Genomic DNA, 21410 nt, shown 5'->3' with positions numbered 1-21410 from the left:
TTGTCTCTTTTTACAATTCCGCTATTTTGCGAGTCACCAAGTACCAAGTGTTATGCAGATTAACATCCCGTTTTTTTTAATTTGTTTCAGATAGCGCGATTTCCTTGAATCACCGCTACTCGTAGAGGGTCTATTTAAATAACTGATTCCGAAGATTCACCCTGTAGACTTTATATTGTATCTAAATGAGAAAAGTTCCATTCGTTTTTCCAATATCCATAATAAATTGTTAAATCTAATTATTTTTAGAGCTTTCCTTAAGAATTACTGATCTGCTTAGACATCAATAAGAGTGTTTCTGAAATATTGTTACCAGATTGAAATAATTTACTCACCTTCAACAATGTCGAATTGATTGTTGTATTCACTTTAACCACGAGTTTATATTCTTTCACCATGAAACGCGGACTATTGTCATTCACATCTTCGACTTTAATTTTCAATAGAGTGAAATCGGCTTTGCCACCCTCATCAGATACTCTCACCAATACATCATAGAAAGCACGTTGTTCTCGATCAAATGCCACTTTTGTTGTTATAGAACCATTAGTGTTATCGATTTCAAAATACTCTTTGAACTCTTCCGAAACAAGATCGTAGGTAAGTTTTGCAAATCTACCAAAGTCAGCGTCGTAGGCTTGGAGCTTTTAATAGAATTATATTATTTTAAGAACATACCATAGTTCATGATTTCAAAAAAAATTCTCCACTCACGATAATTACATCTTGAATATATCTACATAAATTACATAACTTACCAAAACAATACTCTTTCCAGCTGCTTCATTCTCCTTTACGCTTGCTTCATAAACCGATTTCAAAAATTTAGGCGCATGATTATTCTCGGGCATTAATATAATCTTAACTCTGGCAAAAGTAGTATGTACGCCATCACTAACAGACACATTTAACAAGGTTTGATGGTGATCAGTGAAATTTTGCATATTTTGCAGTGTGATGACTCCATTATTTTCATTAATTGTGTAAGTTTGTAATTCATTGCCGTCGATAATTCGATATTTAAGTCTTTCGTTGTCCTCATGGTCGGGATCGTATGCTTTTGCATTTATAACGAATTGACCACGTTGCGCATTCACTGATAAACGACATGAAAATGAAGCTTCCGTAAATTTGGGGAAATTATCATTAAGATCTTTTACAGTTATCCAAACATTTGCTCTTGAGCTCAATGACGGCGTGCCATGGTCTCTCACAATTAAAATGATGTGATGAAAAGTGCGTTCTTCAGCGTCTAAATTGCTTTTTAGATATAGATAACCCTCTGCCATGTCTACGTAAAATAATGCCGAGTTATTTTTACCATCAACACTGTCAATGAAATAGGACAATTCACTATTTGCATTCGCATCACAGTCGGACGCATTCACTTTCATAATTTGCGAACCGATCAACAAATTTTCCGATATGGTAATATTGTAATTGTCCTGCTCAATCATTGGATAGCAATCATTAGCATCTTCGACTATTATTGATACTGTCACTTCGGCATAGATGCCAGATAATGAATCCGTTGCACGAACCAGAAATTCGTGACTTTGTTTCGTCTCATAGTCCAACTCGTTAACAATGTACATGACGCCTGAATAGAAAGAGTTAATAACTCATACCACAATTACAAGTGTCCTGTCTATTTATATGTATATATATATATTGATATATATATATATATATATATCATACATTTATTCAACTGAATCTGACTTACCAGTTCTGTAATCTATTTCGAATACTTCATCCTCATTTCCACTTGATATTGTGTAAATTAGTTTCCGTTTAAGTGGACTTTCGGCCTGTATTGCTATGGAGAGCGCCGAAAACAATTCTGCATTTTCCTTTACGACATCGGAGTAAAATTGCTTATCAAATGTGGGCATCGAGCGATCAACCACCTAGAAAAAATTGAAAATCATTTTTATACATCAGAAAATTTTGTCCAGCTCAGCGAGATCGCCACTGAAGACTTTGAATCTGAGTTTGCAGTTCAATAAAGAAACAATCTACCGATAACCATCAGTTAAAGTCAAAATCAGTATTCTCTGGCTCAATCTAAGCCGCACACGAACTCTGCCACTTTCAGTGTCTAAATGTTGACTAATACTATTTAATCAAATACTTGTACTATTTCAAACCATGAGAACCTGTTCGGAATGTGCATAAATATTTACCCTTAGCAGTTATGACGAAGAAATTTTGGCTTAAAAATGTGGACGAAACAAATATTTTTAAGTTGGGTAAGGTTAATGTGTGATCAGGATTCAGTAATCGTTTACTAGAATTACGTAAAGGTAAAAATTAATATTCCAGTATTACCAAAATGGCTGCATAGAACAAGCTTAAAGCTCAGAAAAATCAGAGTAGAAGTTCATACATAACAAAAGCATACGGTTTTTGATAAGCCATGCCCAGGTGCCCCGAAAACACCGACCATGGAGGATAATGTGACAAAAGTATACAATCTGGTATTGCCGAGCCGCCCTTTAAAGTTTCGCGAGATATGATAGATGATATAGTAGATTTGGTCATGTTCTTCATGAAGTATTTGTAATTAGAAAACTGTCGCTGCGAGGTGTGCCTCGTTTGTTCATTCAGTGAGATCCTGTTTAAGTGCAATCCCGAAGATTTTTTGTTTCGTTTCGTTATCGTCGGCAAAACATGGATGTACGATGTACTGGTACATACTGGGGTCCAAGGAACAGTGAAAATAGTGTATTTTATCCGACAAACCAGCTCCGCAAATGGGGCAGACTCTTCCTTCAGCCAGAAAAGTGATGATAACTGTTTTCTACTAAGTTTGATCCATATAGTCGATATGGAGAATGCGGATGTTCATAAACACAGGGGATTATGTTGAGAAGTAAATCGCCATTTTCCAAAATTTTCATTTATTTTTTAGGCTAAGCTCTTATCGGACAATCCTAAGAGTCAAAATATTGTTGTAAATATTAAGGCTACAAAATTTAGTTTGAGCTTTAGATCAAAACCAGGGTTTAGTCGTCTACAATCGGTGAGCTAATTAAAGATTTATCAGTAAAAGTTTCATCGGAGTTCTTTGGCTAATGAGAAATTTGCTCAGGTAATATTTGAGTTTAAGACAATATTCTATATAGGTACATATATGTATATATTTAATATCTAATCGACAGTAAATAGTAACTTTTTTCTAAAATCTTTTACTAACCTTTATGTTAACGGCCGCATCGGTGGAACAGGGTGATATTGCGCCATCGTAGGCAGCAATAATTAAATCATAAACTCTAGTACTACCATCAATAATTTGCTTCAACACTAATTCGCCCGATTTTCGATCGACTTTGAACAGTTCGCCATTTCCTTTCTTCATTTCGTAACGTACGTCACCATTTTCATAGCTATCGAGATCAACAGCCTTAACTTTAGTTATTACGGTGCCTTTAGCATCATCCACCGATAATGTAGCATAATAAGGCAAATTCACGAAGATAGGGCAATTATCATTAACATCGAGTATGGAAATGTCTACACGCACAATAGCACGACGCATCTGCTTGAATTTCTCATAGAGTAGTAAAGAACGTGCCTCAATTACTATTGTGTAAATATCTTGACTCTCACGATCAAACGGCAACCCTGTTGTTTTGATGGCACCCGATGTCTTACCGATTACAAACATCTTCGTTGGACTTAAAATGCTGAATTCGATATTCTCGTGCAACAGATTACCCACAACATTAAGCAGGCCAACCGTTACGATTTTGGAAGAATTTTCGATTGTAGAAAATGTGTATGAAGGTTTCTGGAATACAAAGCCCGGTGTGGACAATGTTTCAATGTTAATGTCAATTTGCGCTATGGCTGAGTATAGGCCATCGGAAGCTCTAATGTGTAGCGTGTAAAATGTATCCAAATGCGTTATATCCCTAAAAAATAATATTAAAAATTTCAATTTCCAGAAAACATTTTTATAATTTTTTATAACTGCAAAAACAAGTATGTAGTGTACATATGTACAATAGTATGCCTTACTTGGTGGTGACGATTCCCGTTGCTGCGTCAATCTCAAAACAACCATCTGTATTCCCATCAATAATGTCATAACGGATTTTCGTATTTTCATCCAAATCGGCATCAGTAGCATTCACTTTGGCTATAATGATATTCTCATAAGTGGGTTGATACAGGGTGACATTCATGTAGTTCTTGGTGAAAACCGGCGGGCAATCATTGATATTTTCAACATCGATATGTATAGTTGAGTGATATTTGGCATATAATTTAGGTGCTCCCAAGTCGTTGATCTTAAAGAACAAAAAAAAATAATAGTAGATTAGACTATTACATTGGCATTATTATTAATACAATAGTTGGGAAAACCCGTATATGTATAAATAAGTAAAAACCCCTCTCTATTGATTTGCAAGACAACTTGATCAAACAAAATAATTTCTTGACTGGATTATGGCAAAAAATTTCAGGAATGCAGACTTGTTTTACGTTAGCCTTTTACGTGTTCTAGTAGTGTAATCACCTAATCCTTTCTTCAGAAAATCCATAGCCATATAGAAATGTCAGATAAAAATCACCGTCAATAGCCATCAAATTATAAGGGATAGGGCCTGTGGCCAGTTGGTAGTTAGTGTGGTGTAGTTGAACACCCTCAGTAGAGAACTTTTATTGATGACAATACTAGATTGTATTGTTTAAGCGCAAGCCGAAAGAGTTTCGTTTTGTACCCGTGGAAGAAACATGGATTCACCAGAGACTAAGGAACAGCCGAAAAAGTAGATTTCACGGGACGAACCTGCTCTGAAGAAGGCAAAGACCTATCGCCTGGAAAAGAACACGGTGACCATGTTGTCTCAGATCTCCCCTTCTAACGGTTTCTTCAGATTTGGCCCGTGCGACGGGTAGTAGCCGGACTTTTCATTTTTCTTTTGCGGGCTAAATATTTATCAGATCTCCCTCATATTAATGAAATGTCAGCTCTATTTTCTGCTCTCTTTCAGGTTATTTATGTAACCAAGCGGGATGAAACACATAAGAAATGTAAGTTCGTACGAAATCGAACATTAGCTAGATATTAAATATATTATATATTAATTAATTGAAAGCCATTAAGCAAATGAAAGTAATATTTTGAAGCTAGACACGTATGTAGGTCGGTATAAAGATTGGAACATGAACATTTTAACCTAAAAAAATCGCGTTATATAGAAAGGCGTTTTGTAAAAAAAGGAGTGTAATAACGTTAATTATTATATTTAGATCAAAAGGAATACTTTTATGTTTTCTTATTCTACTTTAATGGAAACTTACCATAACATCAAATCGAAAATATTTATTCAGTTCGTAATCCACTTGCTTCAGTAATTTAATAGCGCCCGTCGATGAATCCATTTCGAAATATTCTTTTGCTAGATTGTTTAAAATGGTGAATTCTATCATACTGTTTACACCCTCATCTAAATCCTTGACTGTGACAAGCAGCGGTCTATGAAAAATAGAGAGAACGTAATAAATTAAATAAACTCTGTATTCGTGGTATGAAAGATATATTTTTTTAATAATAACTAAGTTTAAGCTCCCTTTCCACCCATTATAATTTCTCAAACAAAAACACGCGCTTATGCAATTTTCAGTTGCCATTGTTGGGCACAAAAATATATTTCAATTTATGAAACAAAAAAAAAATTCAAAAATATCTGGAATTTTTATGTATTGTTTGTGGCGCAAAAAGATAAGAAATTGGTTTGCATAGCGTTGTACAAGAAGTCTTCGGCACGTGCCCCGCAATGAAGAGATTTTTATACTTCTGTTTTTTGCGAATTAAAGCATTGTGATTGTAGGTGTCGAAACTCGTATCGGGATCTTCGCACATGCTCTCAAATGTCATGTCGATATCTAGTTCGTTCACTTGCGTTGCCATTGAACGTGACACGTTACGTTTGCGGAAAATTCGCCGTGGTCTTCTTAATATTTTGTGTGAAGCAGGCAGCATATTTTGTTAATAATTTTTTTCTTTGACTTTTCTGAAGTAAATACAAACAAATTTGAAATGTTGAGAGTAAATGAAGTGCACTGTGGAGCGAACTTATTAATTTAATGTTATTAAGCTGGAAAACTTTCTACTATCATTTAAGGAGTGTTTGATAAGTTGGTGATTTTTAACATAAGAACGAAAGAAAATTCCTTCAAAAAATTGTAGGACTTATTCTAGCGGAAAATAAATGTAAAAATAAGTTCTGAAAATATCATCTGATTAAATTTGGCGCGGATTAATAAAAAAAAGTTTCACAATACAAATTTATTATCGACGCTTTATCCAATTTTTTATACATTCAATATATACAATGAATTTAGCTTTTTTCGGTTTCGGCTCATTTCTCAGTTTCGATGTTATACTCATAAACCTACGTCTCGTCACCAGTAATGATGCGTTTGATGAATGTAGGGTCCTTCATATCCAAAAAATTAACCAAAATGTGTGGAGTCATTAACGACCTTCACTGAATGCTTTGTGCCACTAAAATACTTGTGTTCGAGATAAAGTAGACTACCTAAAATACGTTTGCATAATTTTCAACGATTCCGTGGCCCTGATTCCATTGGAAATGCCAGCAAACTTGTTAATTTTTGTTTCTATAATAAAAATCACCAGACTAACTTTTCGTGTAGTAAACAAACATTTGCCAAACCACACTAATTGATCAAATCAAACTTCACACGAGCATAAAAGAGGTTGTACACAACTAAGAAAAAAATTGTATCGGTTCGGTTCAGTTTATATTGAGCAGTCCCTGTCAAATTAATAATTAATAAACAAATTAATTTTAATAAAAAAATTGCTATAAAAGCTATTATAATTAGTAAAAAAATTACCTCTTTTGTGGATCCTTTCTTTGAAAAACGAAAGAACCGATTTTGGCAACCTCTGAAATTGTTCCATTATATGAAGTTTTCTCAAAATATGGTTCATTATCGTTAATATCTAAAATATGTATGATAATACTGTGCGTGGAAGTAGCCGATGCCATGTTTGTTGCAATAATGGTGAGATTGAAAGATCTGCAAATATATGAAAATCCAAAATGAAATTCAACGGCAATTTAATTTACTGCATAAATATCTATTAAAAAGAGATCAGTACAAATAAACAATTTTTTTTTGTCAGTACTACTTTCCAAAAAATCCACTTAATGACTTGTGCTTTTTACAAATATTAATGTCTTCTGCGAGTACTTACTTATTCTTCTCATAATCGATGATATCATTCGCTGTTATCACACCAGTTGACGGATTGATACGAAAGCGTTGGCCTTCATCGCCATCCGCCACTTCGTAGAACACAGACGAGGAAGAACGTGCCTCTACTTGGCAAACAAAAGTGCCAACTGGTATGTTTTCATATATCTCAATGACATTTAATGGTGCCATAAAGATGGGTGGATCATTTTCGGACATAGTTACGATAATATGAAGCGGCATTTGTGAAGAGAGTGGCGGGTCGCCATGATCTGTGGCTTTAATTTGCAACATATACTCTTGCATTTTATTGATATTCAAATTTTTCGAAAGCGTAACAACGCCCATTGTTGGTTCGATTTCAAATGTATTGCCAACATTACCCGTTATTATGGAGTATTTAATTTCGGCATTTTTTCCACTATCTAAATCTAGTGCTGTCAATTCGGCCACTTTTGAACCGATCGCCGCACTCTCCGGTACTTTACTTTGTACGATTTTGCTCATAAATTCTGGATGATGATCATTATGATCGTGTACAGTTATCACGATTTTAGCATAATTCCGTTTGGCTGGCGTACCTTGATCCTTAGCGATCACTGTTAAGGTATGATGCCTGTTCTTTTCATAATCCAGACGTTTTATCACCAAGACATTGCCACTTATGGAGTCTACGCGAAATAATGACAGTGATGTTGGATCTTGGGCGGCATGTAGCGTGTAGAAAATCTTATTATCCTCATCCTTATCAGTGGCATGTAATTGCATTATAATAGCTTCCTCTTCTATATTCTCAGATATATTCACATAGTATATATCTTGTGTGAACTGTGGACGATTATCGTTGATATCGACAACATGTATGTAAAGATTAGTGTTAACTATATGTGTGCCATCGGTGACGGTAACTGTCAAATTATACGAAGCCTGAGTTTCACGATCCAAACTTTTCGACAGTAAAATGTGACCGTTATCCTTGCCGATGTAGAATTCATTACGTTCGTTGCCATCTAAATAAAATAAGATTAGAAATATTAGATCTCTAAACAAACAGATCCAGTGTACATATCTAATATTATGCCTTTATATTGTCAAATTTTAAACTTACCACTTAAGTTATACCACAAATGATCGTTGTCCTCATCGGTGGCCTGTACTAGTGCTACTAAAAATCCTGGCCGATCACTTTCAGTCACATCAATACGACTATCGTCCGCTTTTATGACGGGTGCATGTGGGGAATTTGTCGAAATTGGAATAACAACTATATTTAATTTAGCATTTTGGCTACGTTTCGGATTTCCATTATCTTCAGCGCGTATATTCAAATCATATTCGGCATCTACTTCCAATGGTTTCATTAAGTAAATGAAACCTGTATCGGGGTCCATGCGAAAACGGTTTTTACCCTTGCCAGACTTGATGAAATAAGTAATGCGGCCATTCTCACCGATGTCATTATCAATGGCACGTGCCTTGGGAAATAATTAAATAAAGAAATTAAAAAAAATATATATCTTTGAAAGATTTCGGGAATTCTTTTAAAATACCTGAAAAACTGTTTCGTTTATGTCTACGGTTGAAGGAACTTGAATTTTGTAGAAGCGTTGCTCAAATTCTGGACTGTGATCATTGATATCTTCTACTGAAACAACTACGCGCGTTGTTGAAGTTAGTGCCGGAGTGCCGTTATCAGATATAGAAATCTACAGTAGAGAGATGAAGAGGTAGAGAGAGTTAGTGTTATTGATAAATAAAAACTTTACTTATGTCAAATTTCAAAGTTATGTGTAAACTTACCTCTAGAATATGCTCCGCTTGGTTTTCTCTATCCAGTTTTCTCTCCGTTGTTATTAAATCTCCTATATCAACGACGATATCAACAATTATTTAGTGATAGTTTTAAAAATAGGATTTCACAATTTTATTTTACCTGTTGTTGAATTTAATTCAAAGAATCCTTCCGGATTTCCCGAAATGATGCGATAAGTAAAGAACTGTGCTGGATTCTTATCGATGTCGAAAGCGTTTAATTGTATAACTGGTGTGTTCTCTGAACTACCTTCCAAGACAGATACATAGTAGACAGGCTTATCAGTTAACGGCACATTGTCATTTAAATCTTCCACTTGTATATTAATCTATAGAGAGCAAAGAACGTGATTTATTTTAATTATGTAATTGCCTGAGGTGCCTCTAACAAATTTTTTCAATTGTCCAAACAACGTAAAAAACGGTACCAAACCCGATAGCAAGTGCGACCAAGACAAATAAAAGATAGACATTTTTCAAAGGTAATACGATCGTTTAAATGACCCTAAACTACCACTCCGAATTATTATTACATATGAAATGAAAATATAAACTTTTATTTACCTGCACACAGCTGCTTAACGGTATTATAGCATGATCTTGAGCGCATAGAGTAAGCCAATAACTGGATTTCGTTTCAGCATCCAAATGGGATAATGTGCGTATGACACCTTTGTAAGAAAATAAACCATATACAATAAATTCGTTACACAATTTACAGTGCATACTAGTCTTAATAAGCTTACCTTCATCGTTCACTGTGAACACACCGAGACCATCGCCACCGCGTATGCTATACGAAATCTTTGAATCCGGTCCGTTTATATCGGCATCTTTCGCGGTAATGTTCATCACAAAACTGCGTGACGGTAGATTTTCTTTCACCTTCCCTGTGTAGACAAAATCACCGAATTCTGGGGTGAAACGATTCTCATTCACATCGATAATCTCGATCACCACAGGCATATCGGTTGTTAACGAAGGTGAACCGCGGTCTATAGCGCTCACTATTAAATTATGTACTTGTCGTTTCTCGTAATCCAAATAGCCTAAGGTACGTATGACACCGGTGTGTTTGTCAATTTTGAACAGTTCTTCAACGGCGAGCTCTTCTTTTATCGAAAAAAATATTTCACCATTCGGGCCGATATCGATGTCTGTTGCTTCGATTGCCGCCACCACCGTGCCGCGCGGTATATCCTCACGCACTTTGAATATGAATTCCTGTACACCAAAGATCGGCGCATTATCGTTGATATCCTCGACTAATATGTTTATCACAGCTTCGGCCGTAAGTGCTGGTTCACCATTATCTTTGGCTATTATGTGCAATTCATATTTATCCAGTTTTTCACGATCCAACGCGCTGGCTAAACATATACACCCAGTGCTGATATTCACGAAGAAGTCTCTGGTTTCTGTCTGCATTAAGTAGGTGATTTTCGCATTATCTTCTATATCGGCGTCTGATGCATTTAAGCAAAATATCAATGTGCCGTTAAAAGCGTTCTCTGGAAGATGAAATGTTGCTAGCGACTTTTGGAAAACCGGTCGATTATCGTTGCTATCGAGTATAAAAACGGGTAACAATTTCGATTGCGACTTTTGTGGCTGGCCTAGATCATAAACCGTTACATTCAACACGTATTCGTCTTGACGTTCACGATCGAGATAGCCTATTATTTGTAGTTCGCCACTGTCAGGATCGATGCGAAATACTGAATCGTTGTCACCATCCGAAATGGCAAAAACTAATTTTCCATTATAACCCAAATCACGATCTCTAGCCTTTATCCACATCACAGTCTCGCCCAACTCAATGCTCTCGTTTAGTCTTAGTTCACGTGGGAAGTCTATAAATTCTGGCGCATGCATATTTTCGCCATAGCGGCTTGGTGTTAGCCCCAAATCGTTGATATAGGTCTTTTCATGAACGTTCGCATTATTGCGTTCCGCCGCGGCCAAGTTTTCTGCCAGTCGTCTAGAAACACCGGTTTCACGGCATTCAAAGCTCCCATAACCACTGAACATATCAATATGCTCCATAAAGACATTCTTCTCATCCCCAACAATATCTATGACCATATTCATTTCGTCTGAAAAATGTGTGCCATCAGTGGAAGATACATTTATGTTGCGCGTTGTTGCTGAAACATCAGCCAAGTCACAACCAATCGATAGTACGCCCGTAGTTGGATCCAGATTAAAACAACCATCTTCGTTGCCCGATATGAGGCGATAGGTTATGAAATCACCAGCATCGAAATCTATAGCCGAAAGCGTAAATATTTCCGTACCAACGGGTATATTACGCAAAACTTTGCCAACACAGTTGACACGCTCGAACTGTGGTCGATTATCGTTGATATCCCTAATTTTTATTAAGAGCTCCAATTCAGTTTGTCGTCGATACGGCAGACCCCAATCTGATGCACGTACGCTAAGCACGTACGTTCTTCGCATGGTTTCATAATCAATTAATGTTGTTGTTTTAAGCTCTCCCGTAAAATGATCTATTTCAAAGGGTACTTCATTCAGATTAGCTATACTATATGATATGTATGCGTTCTCTCCACTATCCTTATCACGCGCTGTTAATTTTACAACAAAAGTGCCGGCCAATTCATTCTCATCCAATTCGATGGTCGTATTCATCGGCTCAAATAACGGATCATTATCGTTCATATCTTGTATATTAACTTTCACCTTCGCCGATGACTGCTTGCGGAAGCCGAGATTAGCTTGATCGATTGCCGAGACGGTGAGTGTGTAGAAGGATTTGCTTTCGGCATCGAGTGGCTTTTGTGTGTACAGCATGCCTGAATCGGGATTTATTCGGAATTCACCACCCTCATTGCCACCAACTATCTCCAAATAGACCATGGAATTCTTACCCAAATCGGGATCGGTCACTTTCAGCCTGATCACTGGCATATTTGGAGGAGATGTTTCAGGTATTGATATTTCATATAAATGCTTAGTAAATACTGGTGCGTTATTTCTTTCCTTAATAAAGTGTACTGGAATGGTTTTATAACAATGCCGCATGGGCACTCCCTTATCTTCGGCACGTATTGTTAAATTATATTTTATGGAATCGTTTAGTTTTGCGAATTTGTTTATTTCAATGAAATATTCGCCGATATTATGTGTCGGTGTTATAATGAAATTTCCATCGGGATCACCGTCAACAATTTGCAATTTATTTATTTCACCATGTTTGCCAGTGTCATTGTCGCTAACTTTAACTATACCATAAATATTCGAACTAAAATTCGAGGTTATACTAGAAAAAGTCTTAAAATATATTTCTGGAGTGTGTAAATTAACCTGAAAGTAGTATTAAAAATCATTATACGTCAAAAACGTAATGTCAAAAAAGTAACTATTAATATATAAAGACTGATAATTTATTTTGTAAGAAGTACTTAGTACTTACGAGAGTACTAGGGTACCATGATATTCGGGTTAACAAAAAGGCTCTTGAAGCAGTGTGCAGAAGTGTTTGTGCACCATTTTAACTAAACAGAGAAAATTTGATGTTTCATAGACTATATGAAGCCCTAAAACCGTTAATGTTGCTGCTAAAAACCAGCGCATTAAGCATGTTTGTCCGGTCGAAATTATTTTTGTTTAAAACTATAGAAATTTGATAGAACGGAGATATGTGTTTCTCTTTTTTAGAATTCTTGATTTAAAAAGATACATTTTCGACCATTGAAAGCTCTCCTCATCTGCTCCCATCCTCAACACAGATATTTCGTGTACTTGTGTGTAAAAGCGAAACGTAAAACTCAAGGCGCATATTTAGAGCTTTTTGGACAAATTTTCTTACGAGGCTCTGAGCTAGTGATGGAGCCCTATATAAATCTCAAAGATATTGTTTCGTATCCAGCGAAGGGTCCTGCCTGACTGGACAGCATAGTCAATGGAAGTAAAAGATTGTTTACTAAATTTTCTTCATTACTCAGATACAGCAGAGGCCTGTATTTAAGTATATATAAATATGTAGTATATATATCTTCCGAGCTTTATTAAGAAAAAGCTGTATTAATAGCAATGAGTAAAACTGAGCCTGAGTTCTGCACTTGTAGAATATATATATTCTTTGATATTCCCTGATGTTTATTCGTTTAAAAGTAACTTAGAACGAAGTGACTTACAATATTTTATTTGTGAAAGCCTCGCACCTAACATACTGGTTTAAATATGTATATAAGTAAACTATTTATAACGGAACATATATTTATATATTATATACCATATACGAGTACTACAGTTACTTACTTGTTCTACTGTTATGGAAACTTTCGCTTTACTCGATTGATGATTGTAATGATTAATGGCTGAGCCGCGATCATTCGCAAGCACTGTTAAATTATAATGGGAACTTTCTGTATATCTTAGCTGCCTATTTAATGTAATTACTCCAGTCGTGGGATGTATCGAAAAGTGTTCATTGTCGATAAGAAAACTATAGTATATTTCGCCATTAATACCCAAATCGGCATCTTCGGCTGTAACACGCAATATACTTCGATGTATTGGCATATCCTCCGGAACGATTTGTGCATATTCAATAGGATAGAAGAGCGGACTCAAATCATTACGATCCAATACACGTATATGTACAGTTGTTTCCGTCTCATCGCCCATATAATCATCGCCTAGATTATATTTGATCATCGCTCGCACTTTCAACAAATACTCCTCATTCTTTTCTCGATTTAGTACAACATTGCTTGTTCTTGTGCGTACCGCTAGAAATGCAATGTCATCAACTAAACGCTCCTCAGCTTTAAATAGCTTATCACGATCTCCTGCTACGATGCGATACTTAACCTCGGCACCCGGTATAATGGCAATACCCATAATGTCTTCATGCGCCAATGGAATTGCATATGTTTTACCCACACTATTCTCGGGTATAGTGGCATTGTACAATTTGTGCCGGAATTTGTACTTATTTAATGTGATATAATTTGCAGTGGCATGCAGTGATGTCGCCTCACTTCTCTGATGGTGATGTGTGCGCTGATGTTGCTCTGTTGGTTCGCGTACATCCGTTTTTAGATAAGTTGGTTGCAATAGGCAAAACCAAATTATTATTATTGTCCATAAGGACATGGGCTGTTTTGGAGTCACGAACACTGCATAGCGTTTGATCTTCATATTACAAATACTATAAGAACAAGTTACATGGCATAATCCTGTAAGAAAAATATGAATACATATAAATTTATAAATTAAACAGTTAATGCAATCATAATAAAATAATATAGATGAAACACATAATTTTTTGCTAAACCGGTAATTTTTGTAAGATCAAGTACCAATTCCATTTAGCTTTCGCTATAAAATGGCTTTCGGTTTCACTTAAACTTTAAGCAATCGAAAGGAAAATATTTGTGGTAATTATTTTTACACTCTGCAACATGTTGCTATAGAGTATAATAGTTTTTTTTACCTAACGGTTGTTTGTATTACCTAAAAATAATCGAGTTAGATGTTAAATATATATAAATGATCAAGATAACAAGACGAGTTGAATTCCGAGTAACTGTCTGTCTATCCGTCCGTCCATGCAAAAGGTTTAATGTACATATCTCCTAAACCACTAAAGCTACAATAACCTTTAAGAGCTCCTGCCGACATTGCGAAAATGGATGAAATCGGATTATAACTGCCCAAATTTAGGTGAAAATCTATTTATCGAGACCTACACGACCGATTTCAACCAAACTCGGTACGCAATATTTTTCTGATATTCTACGCTCAAAAATTGGGGTATACAGACGCCAAATATTTGTACCCCAGGGCGTATGACTTTTTGCCGAAAATATTGTTATAAAATATTGTATATTCTGTGAGATATATTATTGAAATTCCATGAAATGTTTCTTTGATAATAATATACCCTTGTGTCAAAAATTAGTTGAATCGAATGAATACTTCCCTTAGCCTCCCTATACCTATTAAAAAGATTTTCGGACTTCCAGTTGACTTTATACCATATATATCTTGAAAATAAATCTCAAGTATAACTGAGCAGTGTCAAAATTTAATGCAATCAGCCCTTCCATTTCTCTGCCCCTAAAGATTTTAGTATAATTTTCGCTGACGGGAAGTAAAATGTAGTAATAAAACTAAGGAGGTCTATGACCTTCAAAAAATGTTAATATGATACCAAATTTTTATGTAATTCATTCACGATTTCGGCGAACAGCGAACAATTTTTAAATATAATATAATAATATTAAGAGTATACAATATTCGGTTACACCGGAACATAGCTCTTCCATACTTGTTAATCTTAAGAGTGTTCATTCGGTCGGATCGGTTTAAAACTATATGTAAATATTTGAGTACATTCGTTCCAACCGCCGTTTCTATTAACTGCATTGGCTCGCTGGCAAGTGATTAGACAACAATGATGTGGTAGATTCTCTTTGTTAGTTATTTCGAAAACTGTATTGAAAAATTTGAAATTGTGGATTATCCTCTGAACTATTTGGTAGTATTTTCTTTGTGTATATTAATATTATTAATTTACGGATGATCAAAGAGGGGTTAGTTTAGCTTAAATTAGTTTGCACATTCTTGCTTTAAGAGAGGGTAGTCAGTCAAATCTTATAAGTTATAAGCCAGACTGCAAATCTGATTCACATTGAGTGAAACTAAATGGATATTTTAGATTCTCTTGGAATATATTCAGATTATTTGCAAGACACTTTTTAAGTAAGGGAAAGAAAAACTTTGCTGGGCGCCAAATATGACGATGACAATGATAAGCGTTACTGCTTCTTATGGCCTTCCTAAACATGGTGCATCGTTTGTGTTAGTACGGTTATGACGAAGTTCGCAGTAATACTTATCAAACCACTGATTTTCATTAACAATATTTTTTCCCATCAAAATCAAAGATATCGTCTCTTTGAGACCAATGAAATCTTTATGAATATGAAATAGAATGTGCTTTAAAGGTAACGTTAGTTACCTCCGAACATAGACAATATTAACTAGTAACTAAGATGTATACTCACTGGAGTATCTTTTTTGAGGGTAATCTTAAAAGTAAAGTTTTCAAAAGAAATCTAGTATATTTTGAGGAACTAAGGGAACGTACCAAGCCGCCGTTAAACATTTCTGTTTCAGTCAAAATACTCGAAAACCATTAATGGACACTTCAGTTTGTTTGAGGGACTTTCTAATTATTTAGTGATATGGACGCTAGGCTAATTAAGAAGAAAACATATTTTTAAAAACGTTGCTAAGAATTTTATATTTGTGTTTTCAATAGCTTACGAAAAATTGTCTGCTACGTGCTTTTAACATGTTTAGTAAGCAAAAAATTTCTTTCAGCTAAGCACCACTAGCGCTGCATAAAGTAATTCCCCGAAATCTGTTTTTACCACTATGCCATATTTCATTTGCAAAAACAAAATTTCTCAACCCTCATTTGTTGTTTTGCTCCAAAATCAAGCTGACCTAAGCAAATCAATATTACCATACATACTCGTACACATAAGTGTATAAGTATTAGTGTGTATGTTAAGGGTATGATATTCTAATCATAAATAATTAAGATCATTGTGCGGGACGTAAATTAAACTTGACAGTACTTATTATAAATTTAGAACTAAAAGTTTAGACATTTTTGTTTAATCGTTTTTATACTCTTGCAACATGTTGCTACAGAGTATAATGGTTTTATTCACTTAACGGTTGTTTGTATCACCTAAATCTAATCGAGATAGATAGGAGTTATATATACATATATATATATACAAATGATCAGGACGACGAGACGAGTTGAATTCCGAGTGACTGTCTTTCTGTCTGTCCGTGCAAGCGAGAGCTAGGTAGAGTGGCTGTCTTTCGACACACCTAGGCCTTTGGGAGGCTCATTGGCTTGAGTAAAAATTGAGATACCTTAATAAAACTGCACGTGTTCCTCGGCAAAAAAGTGTGGACGAGTTCGTAAATTGGCGTAATCGGACCACTACCACGCCCACAAAAGACCATTAAAGGAAAACCTTAAAATTGCCATAACTAAGCCGGAAATTAAGATACTAAACCGTAATTTGGTACACCGAATGACAGGGACATCTGTGGTTTGAAAATTATTTAAAAGTAGGATGGGGACACGCCCCCAAATAGCTTAATGTATATATATCCCAAACTATTCAAGCTATATTTGCACAGCACATATCGTTTCGACCGGTGAAATCGGATGATAACCACGCCCACTCCCCATACAACGGTTTTATTAAAAACTATTAAAAATGCGTCAGAGACATTAGATTTTACATCCGAGATTACACAAAATGACTTTATAGGAACAAGTGTCAAATTGAACAATGGGCGTGGCACCGCCCACATTTAGTTGAAATCATATATCGGACCTACTACATCAATTTCAATCAAATTTCACATTGTGAAAACGGGCGTAATCGGACTACAATCACGCCTACTTCTCATATAGCACAATTTTAAATTCCATATGATGCGTTCACCTTCCAGTACACAACTCAAGCCCTAATTAATATATCAGGATAAAAATTTGCATATATGCACAAAGCGGATCATAACTATTCAAGCCCACAGATACCGGAAATGTTGAGCTTAGAGCCTCTGGTTTTCCTATAAGTTATAAGATTGTATTAATGGCGTGATGCTCAATATAAATGAAATTGGTCTTGGTCTAAACCTCATATCCTTAATATAGTGAATTTCGATTCATAAATAAGTAAATATGATACCAAATTTAATTGTAATCTATTCACGATTTCGTCGAACAATGAAGTTGAACCCCTTCGCCACATTTCCTAATATAAAGTTTTGATATTACCTGAAGGTATTTCCCGGCTTGGCTTCTTTGCAAATTCCAAGAGTATAAAATGTTCGGTTACACCCGAACTTAGCCCTTCCCTACTTGTTTATAATGAATATTGACTTGAATTTCTTGTTTTTTTAGGTTGCAATAAAACGGAAAATTACACCAATTTGTTTATGTCCGTTAATTTAGCAGTACTGCGAATTTGCACAAATTTCTCCTACAAAGAATATATCAAAAATCAAACAATTAAAAGTAGACCTCAAAGCCATAAGAAATGTAATCGAAGACCTAACATTGACTTATAAATGGTTTAAAGATTATTTTACCGTCGAACTTTTTTAAATCATTAAATAGAGACTTTGTATCTTCACCTACCTTGGAGCTGAACAGCTTCAGTCATTCAAATGGCTTGTAAACAAAGAATTAATTTACAGAATTACTTTTAACTTTGAATGTGTTCTCACGACAGATGTACCAACTTGAGCAAACATAATTTGGAGCTAGTAATGTTATTTGTTGGTGAGAGGAAAAAATGTTCAACCAACCTGTATGCATGTATATTATATGATGAAGGAAGACTTACAAAGTGCTGTTTTGAGAAAAAAATGTTGTCTATCTTTCGAATTATATAGGGCTTTAGAACATCGAATGAAAGACCATGGGTAACATGAGCACTCACTCAAGTGAACTTTTTTCATACACTGAACAGGGTATATTAAGTTTGATACGAAGTTTGTAACACTCAGAAGGAAATGTCGAAGACCCTATATATACATATATATATAACTGATCAGCTTGACGAGCTGAGCCAATTTAGCCATGTCCATCTGTATGTCTGTATATATGCAAACTAGTTCCTGTATGCATCGATATCTATAGAGTGCTGCAACTCTAACGGTATCAGCTGTTCCCAGTAAAAGGTCGTTTTCGTCTCTTCGCAGGCTGAAAACTTACTTGTGGAATGCGACTAGCGAAGACAAATAAAACGACCTCGCTCTTCTTAATATCCATAGAGATTATGTTGAACATCATAGCTTCACAGCCCAGAAGACTGGATATCGTTTTATTAACACCTTTGCCTTTTCGAAAACTTGTGTTCAGTTGAAAAGTAAATATAATTTAATGAATAATTATATGAATTAATAATTAATGAATAAGTGCATTATATTAAATAATAAAAAAATACACGTTCGTAGCACTAACTATATTTTTCTTTCTCATACCTTTTTTAACATGATGCAAAATTTGAACAGTAAACCCCCCTTGGCATTTGTTTCTGTGTACGCCGCTAATATAAACTGAAAAATCAAAATTTAGTTCTTGTATGGAAACTTTATTATTTGTGAAGGGTATTCTAGCTTCGGTGTAACCAGAGTTGCGAATTAATTGATTCAAAAATTTTGGATCAAAACTAAAATTTTTATGTTGGCATCAAAAATTGAAAATGCAAATTTTTTTTATTTAAATAAAGTACGCAAACGCGAAAAAAGTTTTAATATAAAAAAAATCTTGTTTTAATTCTTAATTTTAAGCTTGGAACTAAAATTTTGAATTTTAATATTTTTACCGTAGTTGCGGTTAAAAATTAAAAAAAAAAAGTTAAAAATAAATTTTTAATCCGGTATGTAGGATAAAATATTTTTTTTTTTTTACGTCCGGTATTATTAAAATTTTTATTTGTATTTTTAATCCGGTAAGTGGGATTAAAGATTCTTTTTTAGTCCCGTATTTGTGATTACAAAAAATTTCAACTCAAATGTTTATTTAACTATTTTTTAATACATTATTTATAACCCTGGATGCAGCCGAAGTTAACGGATTTTTTTGTTTATTTTGACTACTTTATTGAATGAACGATTAAACTCTGAAAAGCGTGAACATCGAAATTCTTAAAAAAATTAATGTTTAAAGAGCATTGTAACGGTAAGTACTTACAGGTTAGACATCTGCTACAGAACTGTCTTTACTTATTGTCTCCAAGCAATCTTCAGTCAGTTTTGTATGAAGATGACTAGAAAGGTGATTCATCAATAAGTAATTAAGTTATTACAATGAAAAAAGGTATACAAATTTTTGATAAAGACATTAAATGGACTGAAAACAGCACTACCAACTATTCTAATATTCCTGCCAGAGACTTTGTGTGATAGAAGCGCATTAAGATCTACAACAAGAACAAAGTTTTATTGGGTCTATAACTATATTTATTCGTTTTTTATTTTTTAATTTGGACGTTTATTTAAGAAAAACATGTATCATACTATTATTCAAAGTATTGCCCATTTGAAGCTATAATAAGTTCCCACCTTTCGGGTAATTTGTGAATTCCATCCCAGAATAACAGTCGTCAGGTGGGCAAAGTCCTGGAAGTTCTTCGTCTTCCAAGCCAAAATCACCATTTCGTTCAAACCACTTTTGGCACGTTCATTCAGCTAAAGTATGAGGTTTCCTACATTTCAAAGTAACGAAGAAGAACTCTCCGCCAAAACATTTTTTCAGACACGATGTTCGACATATTTGAGTGAATAAAATTATTGTTGTTGACGCACCAACACATGTTCGGAATGTTAGAACAATGGAATAATAATTAAGTTATCTCTTGGCAAACCGCACAAATATAGACGCAAAATATTTAAGACTTTTTACTTTGTAAGATTGGGATGAATGAAATGTGTAAAAATGTAATAAAAGCAATTTATTATACTTGTAGAATAAAGTGATCTTGATAATATGAACAATTTGTATGTTGTGAATAGCCTGTGCAAAAATTACTTTCACAGAACCCGGACCGCACTGTATATGTAAATAAGAATAAAAATAATACAGAGTTGCATTGCGCTATTAAATAATTTAATTTTAAATTCTAATTCGGAACTAATTTCTACCAAATATGTTTTATTTTTGTTTGTTGTATATTTATTTTTTTTTTTTTATGTCAGGTTTGAATTGTGCCTACTTTAAATAACATAATTTTTATAATAATAATAACCCAACGATTACCCTCCTCTCGTCCAACCGATGCGAAACAATAAAAAAATCTCAAAACACGAGGGTAACTGAATATTATTGCAATTCAGAAAATGTCACAGCCATAAAGTATAGTATAAGTAAACTCGTATTCGCACACTCGTACTTGTGCCACATAGAAGCTACATATGTTCATATGTACATGGGAATATATGGATGTCTTATTTGCGCTCAGGTACTCAACTCATTCATCGTAACCACTATAAACTTGCTTAGCTACTTTAAGCGGAAATACAATCAGTTCACTGTCAAAAAGTCCAAACGCTTACAAACACATGCTTATGCATATGTATATATGTATGTATAACTGTAAAATATTTGTATGCTAGTGAATTACAAAAATTTACCATATGTATTTAAGTGTGTGCGAAAAGTTAATAATGTATTTGACGCTGAATTTAAGAGCAATTTCTTTTGTAGTAAATGGTCATGAGTCGAAGTTGCGACTGTAAATATACATACATAAGTCTATATAGTCAGTTAATAGTCTAGC

At 34.7% G+C, this 21410-nt stretch overlaps 1 protein-coding gene across 1 annotated transcript in view; it reads right to left on the bottom strand.

Moving 5' to 3' along the window:
* kug (FAT atypical cadherin kugelei) overlaps positions 1 to 21410 on the bottom strand; it is a 43487-nt gene that overhangs the window by 9309 nt on the left and 12768 nt on the right. Inside the window, exons 2-16 of the mRNA XM_014235444.3 lie at positions 13339 to 14261; positions 9798 to 12381; positions 9616 to 9722; positions 9173 to 9380; positions 9040 to 9101; positions 8790 to 8945; positions 8348 to 8714; positions 7241 to 8249; positions 6877 to 7062; positions 5314 to 5488; positions 4024 to 4295; positions 3200 to 3917; positions 1727 to 1910; positions 759 to 1600; positions 336 to 644 (exon numbers count right to left, since the gene is read on the bottom strand). Coding sequence (XP_014090919.2) covers positions 336 to 644; positions 759 to 1600; positions 1727 to 1910; positions 3200 to 3917; positions 4024 to 4295; positions 5314 to 5488; positions 6877 to 7062; positions 7241 to 8249; positions 8348 to 8714; positions 8790 to 8945; positions 9040 to 9101; positions 9173 to 9380; positions 9616 to 9722; positions 9798 to 12381; positions 13339 to 14223 — 8064 coding nt within the window. The 5' untranslated portion in view covers positions 14224 to 14261. The remainder of the gene's footprint in view (positions 1 to 335; positions 645 to 758; positions 1601 to 1726; positions 1911 to 3199; positions 3918 to 4023; positions 4296 to 5313; positions 5489 to 6876; positions 7063 to 7240; positions 8250 to 8347; positions 8715 to 8789; positions 8946 to 9039; positions 9102 to 9172; positions 9381 to 9615; positions 9723 to 9797; positions 12382 to 13338; positions 14262 to 21410) is intronic.

Source organism: Bactrocera oleae, chromosome 6, assembly GCF_042242935.1.
Source record: "Bactrocera oleae isolate idBacOlea1 chromosome 6, idBacOlea1, whole genome shotgun sequence".
NCBI lineage: Eukaryota > Metazoa > Arthropoda > Insecta > Diptera > Tephritidae > Bactrocera > Bactrocera oleae.
This window is presented reverse-complemented; position numbering and strand designations above follow the sequence as displayed.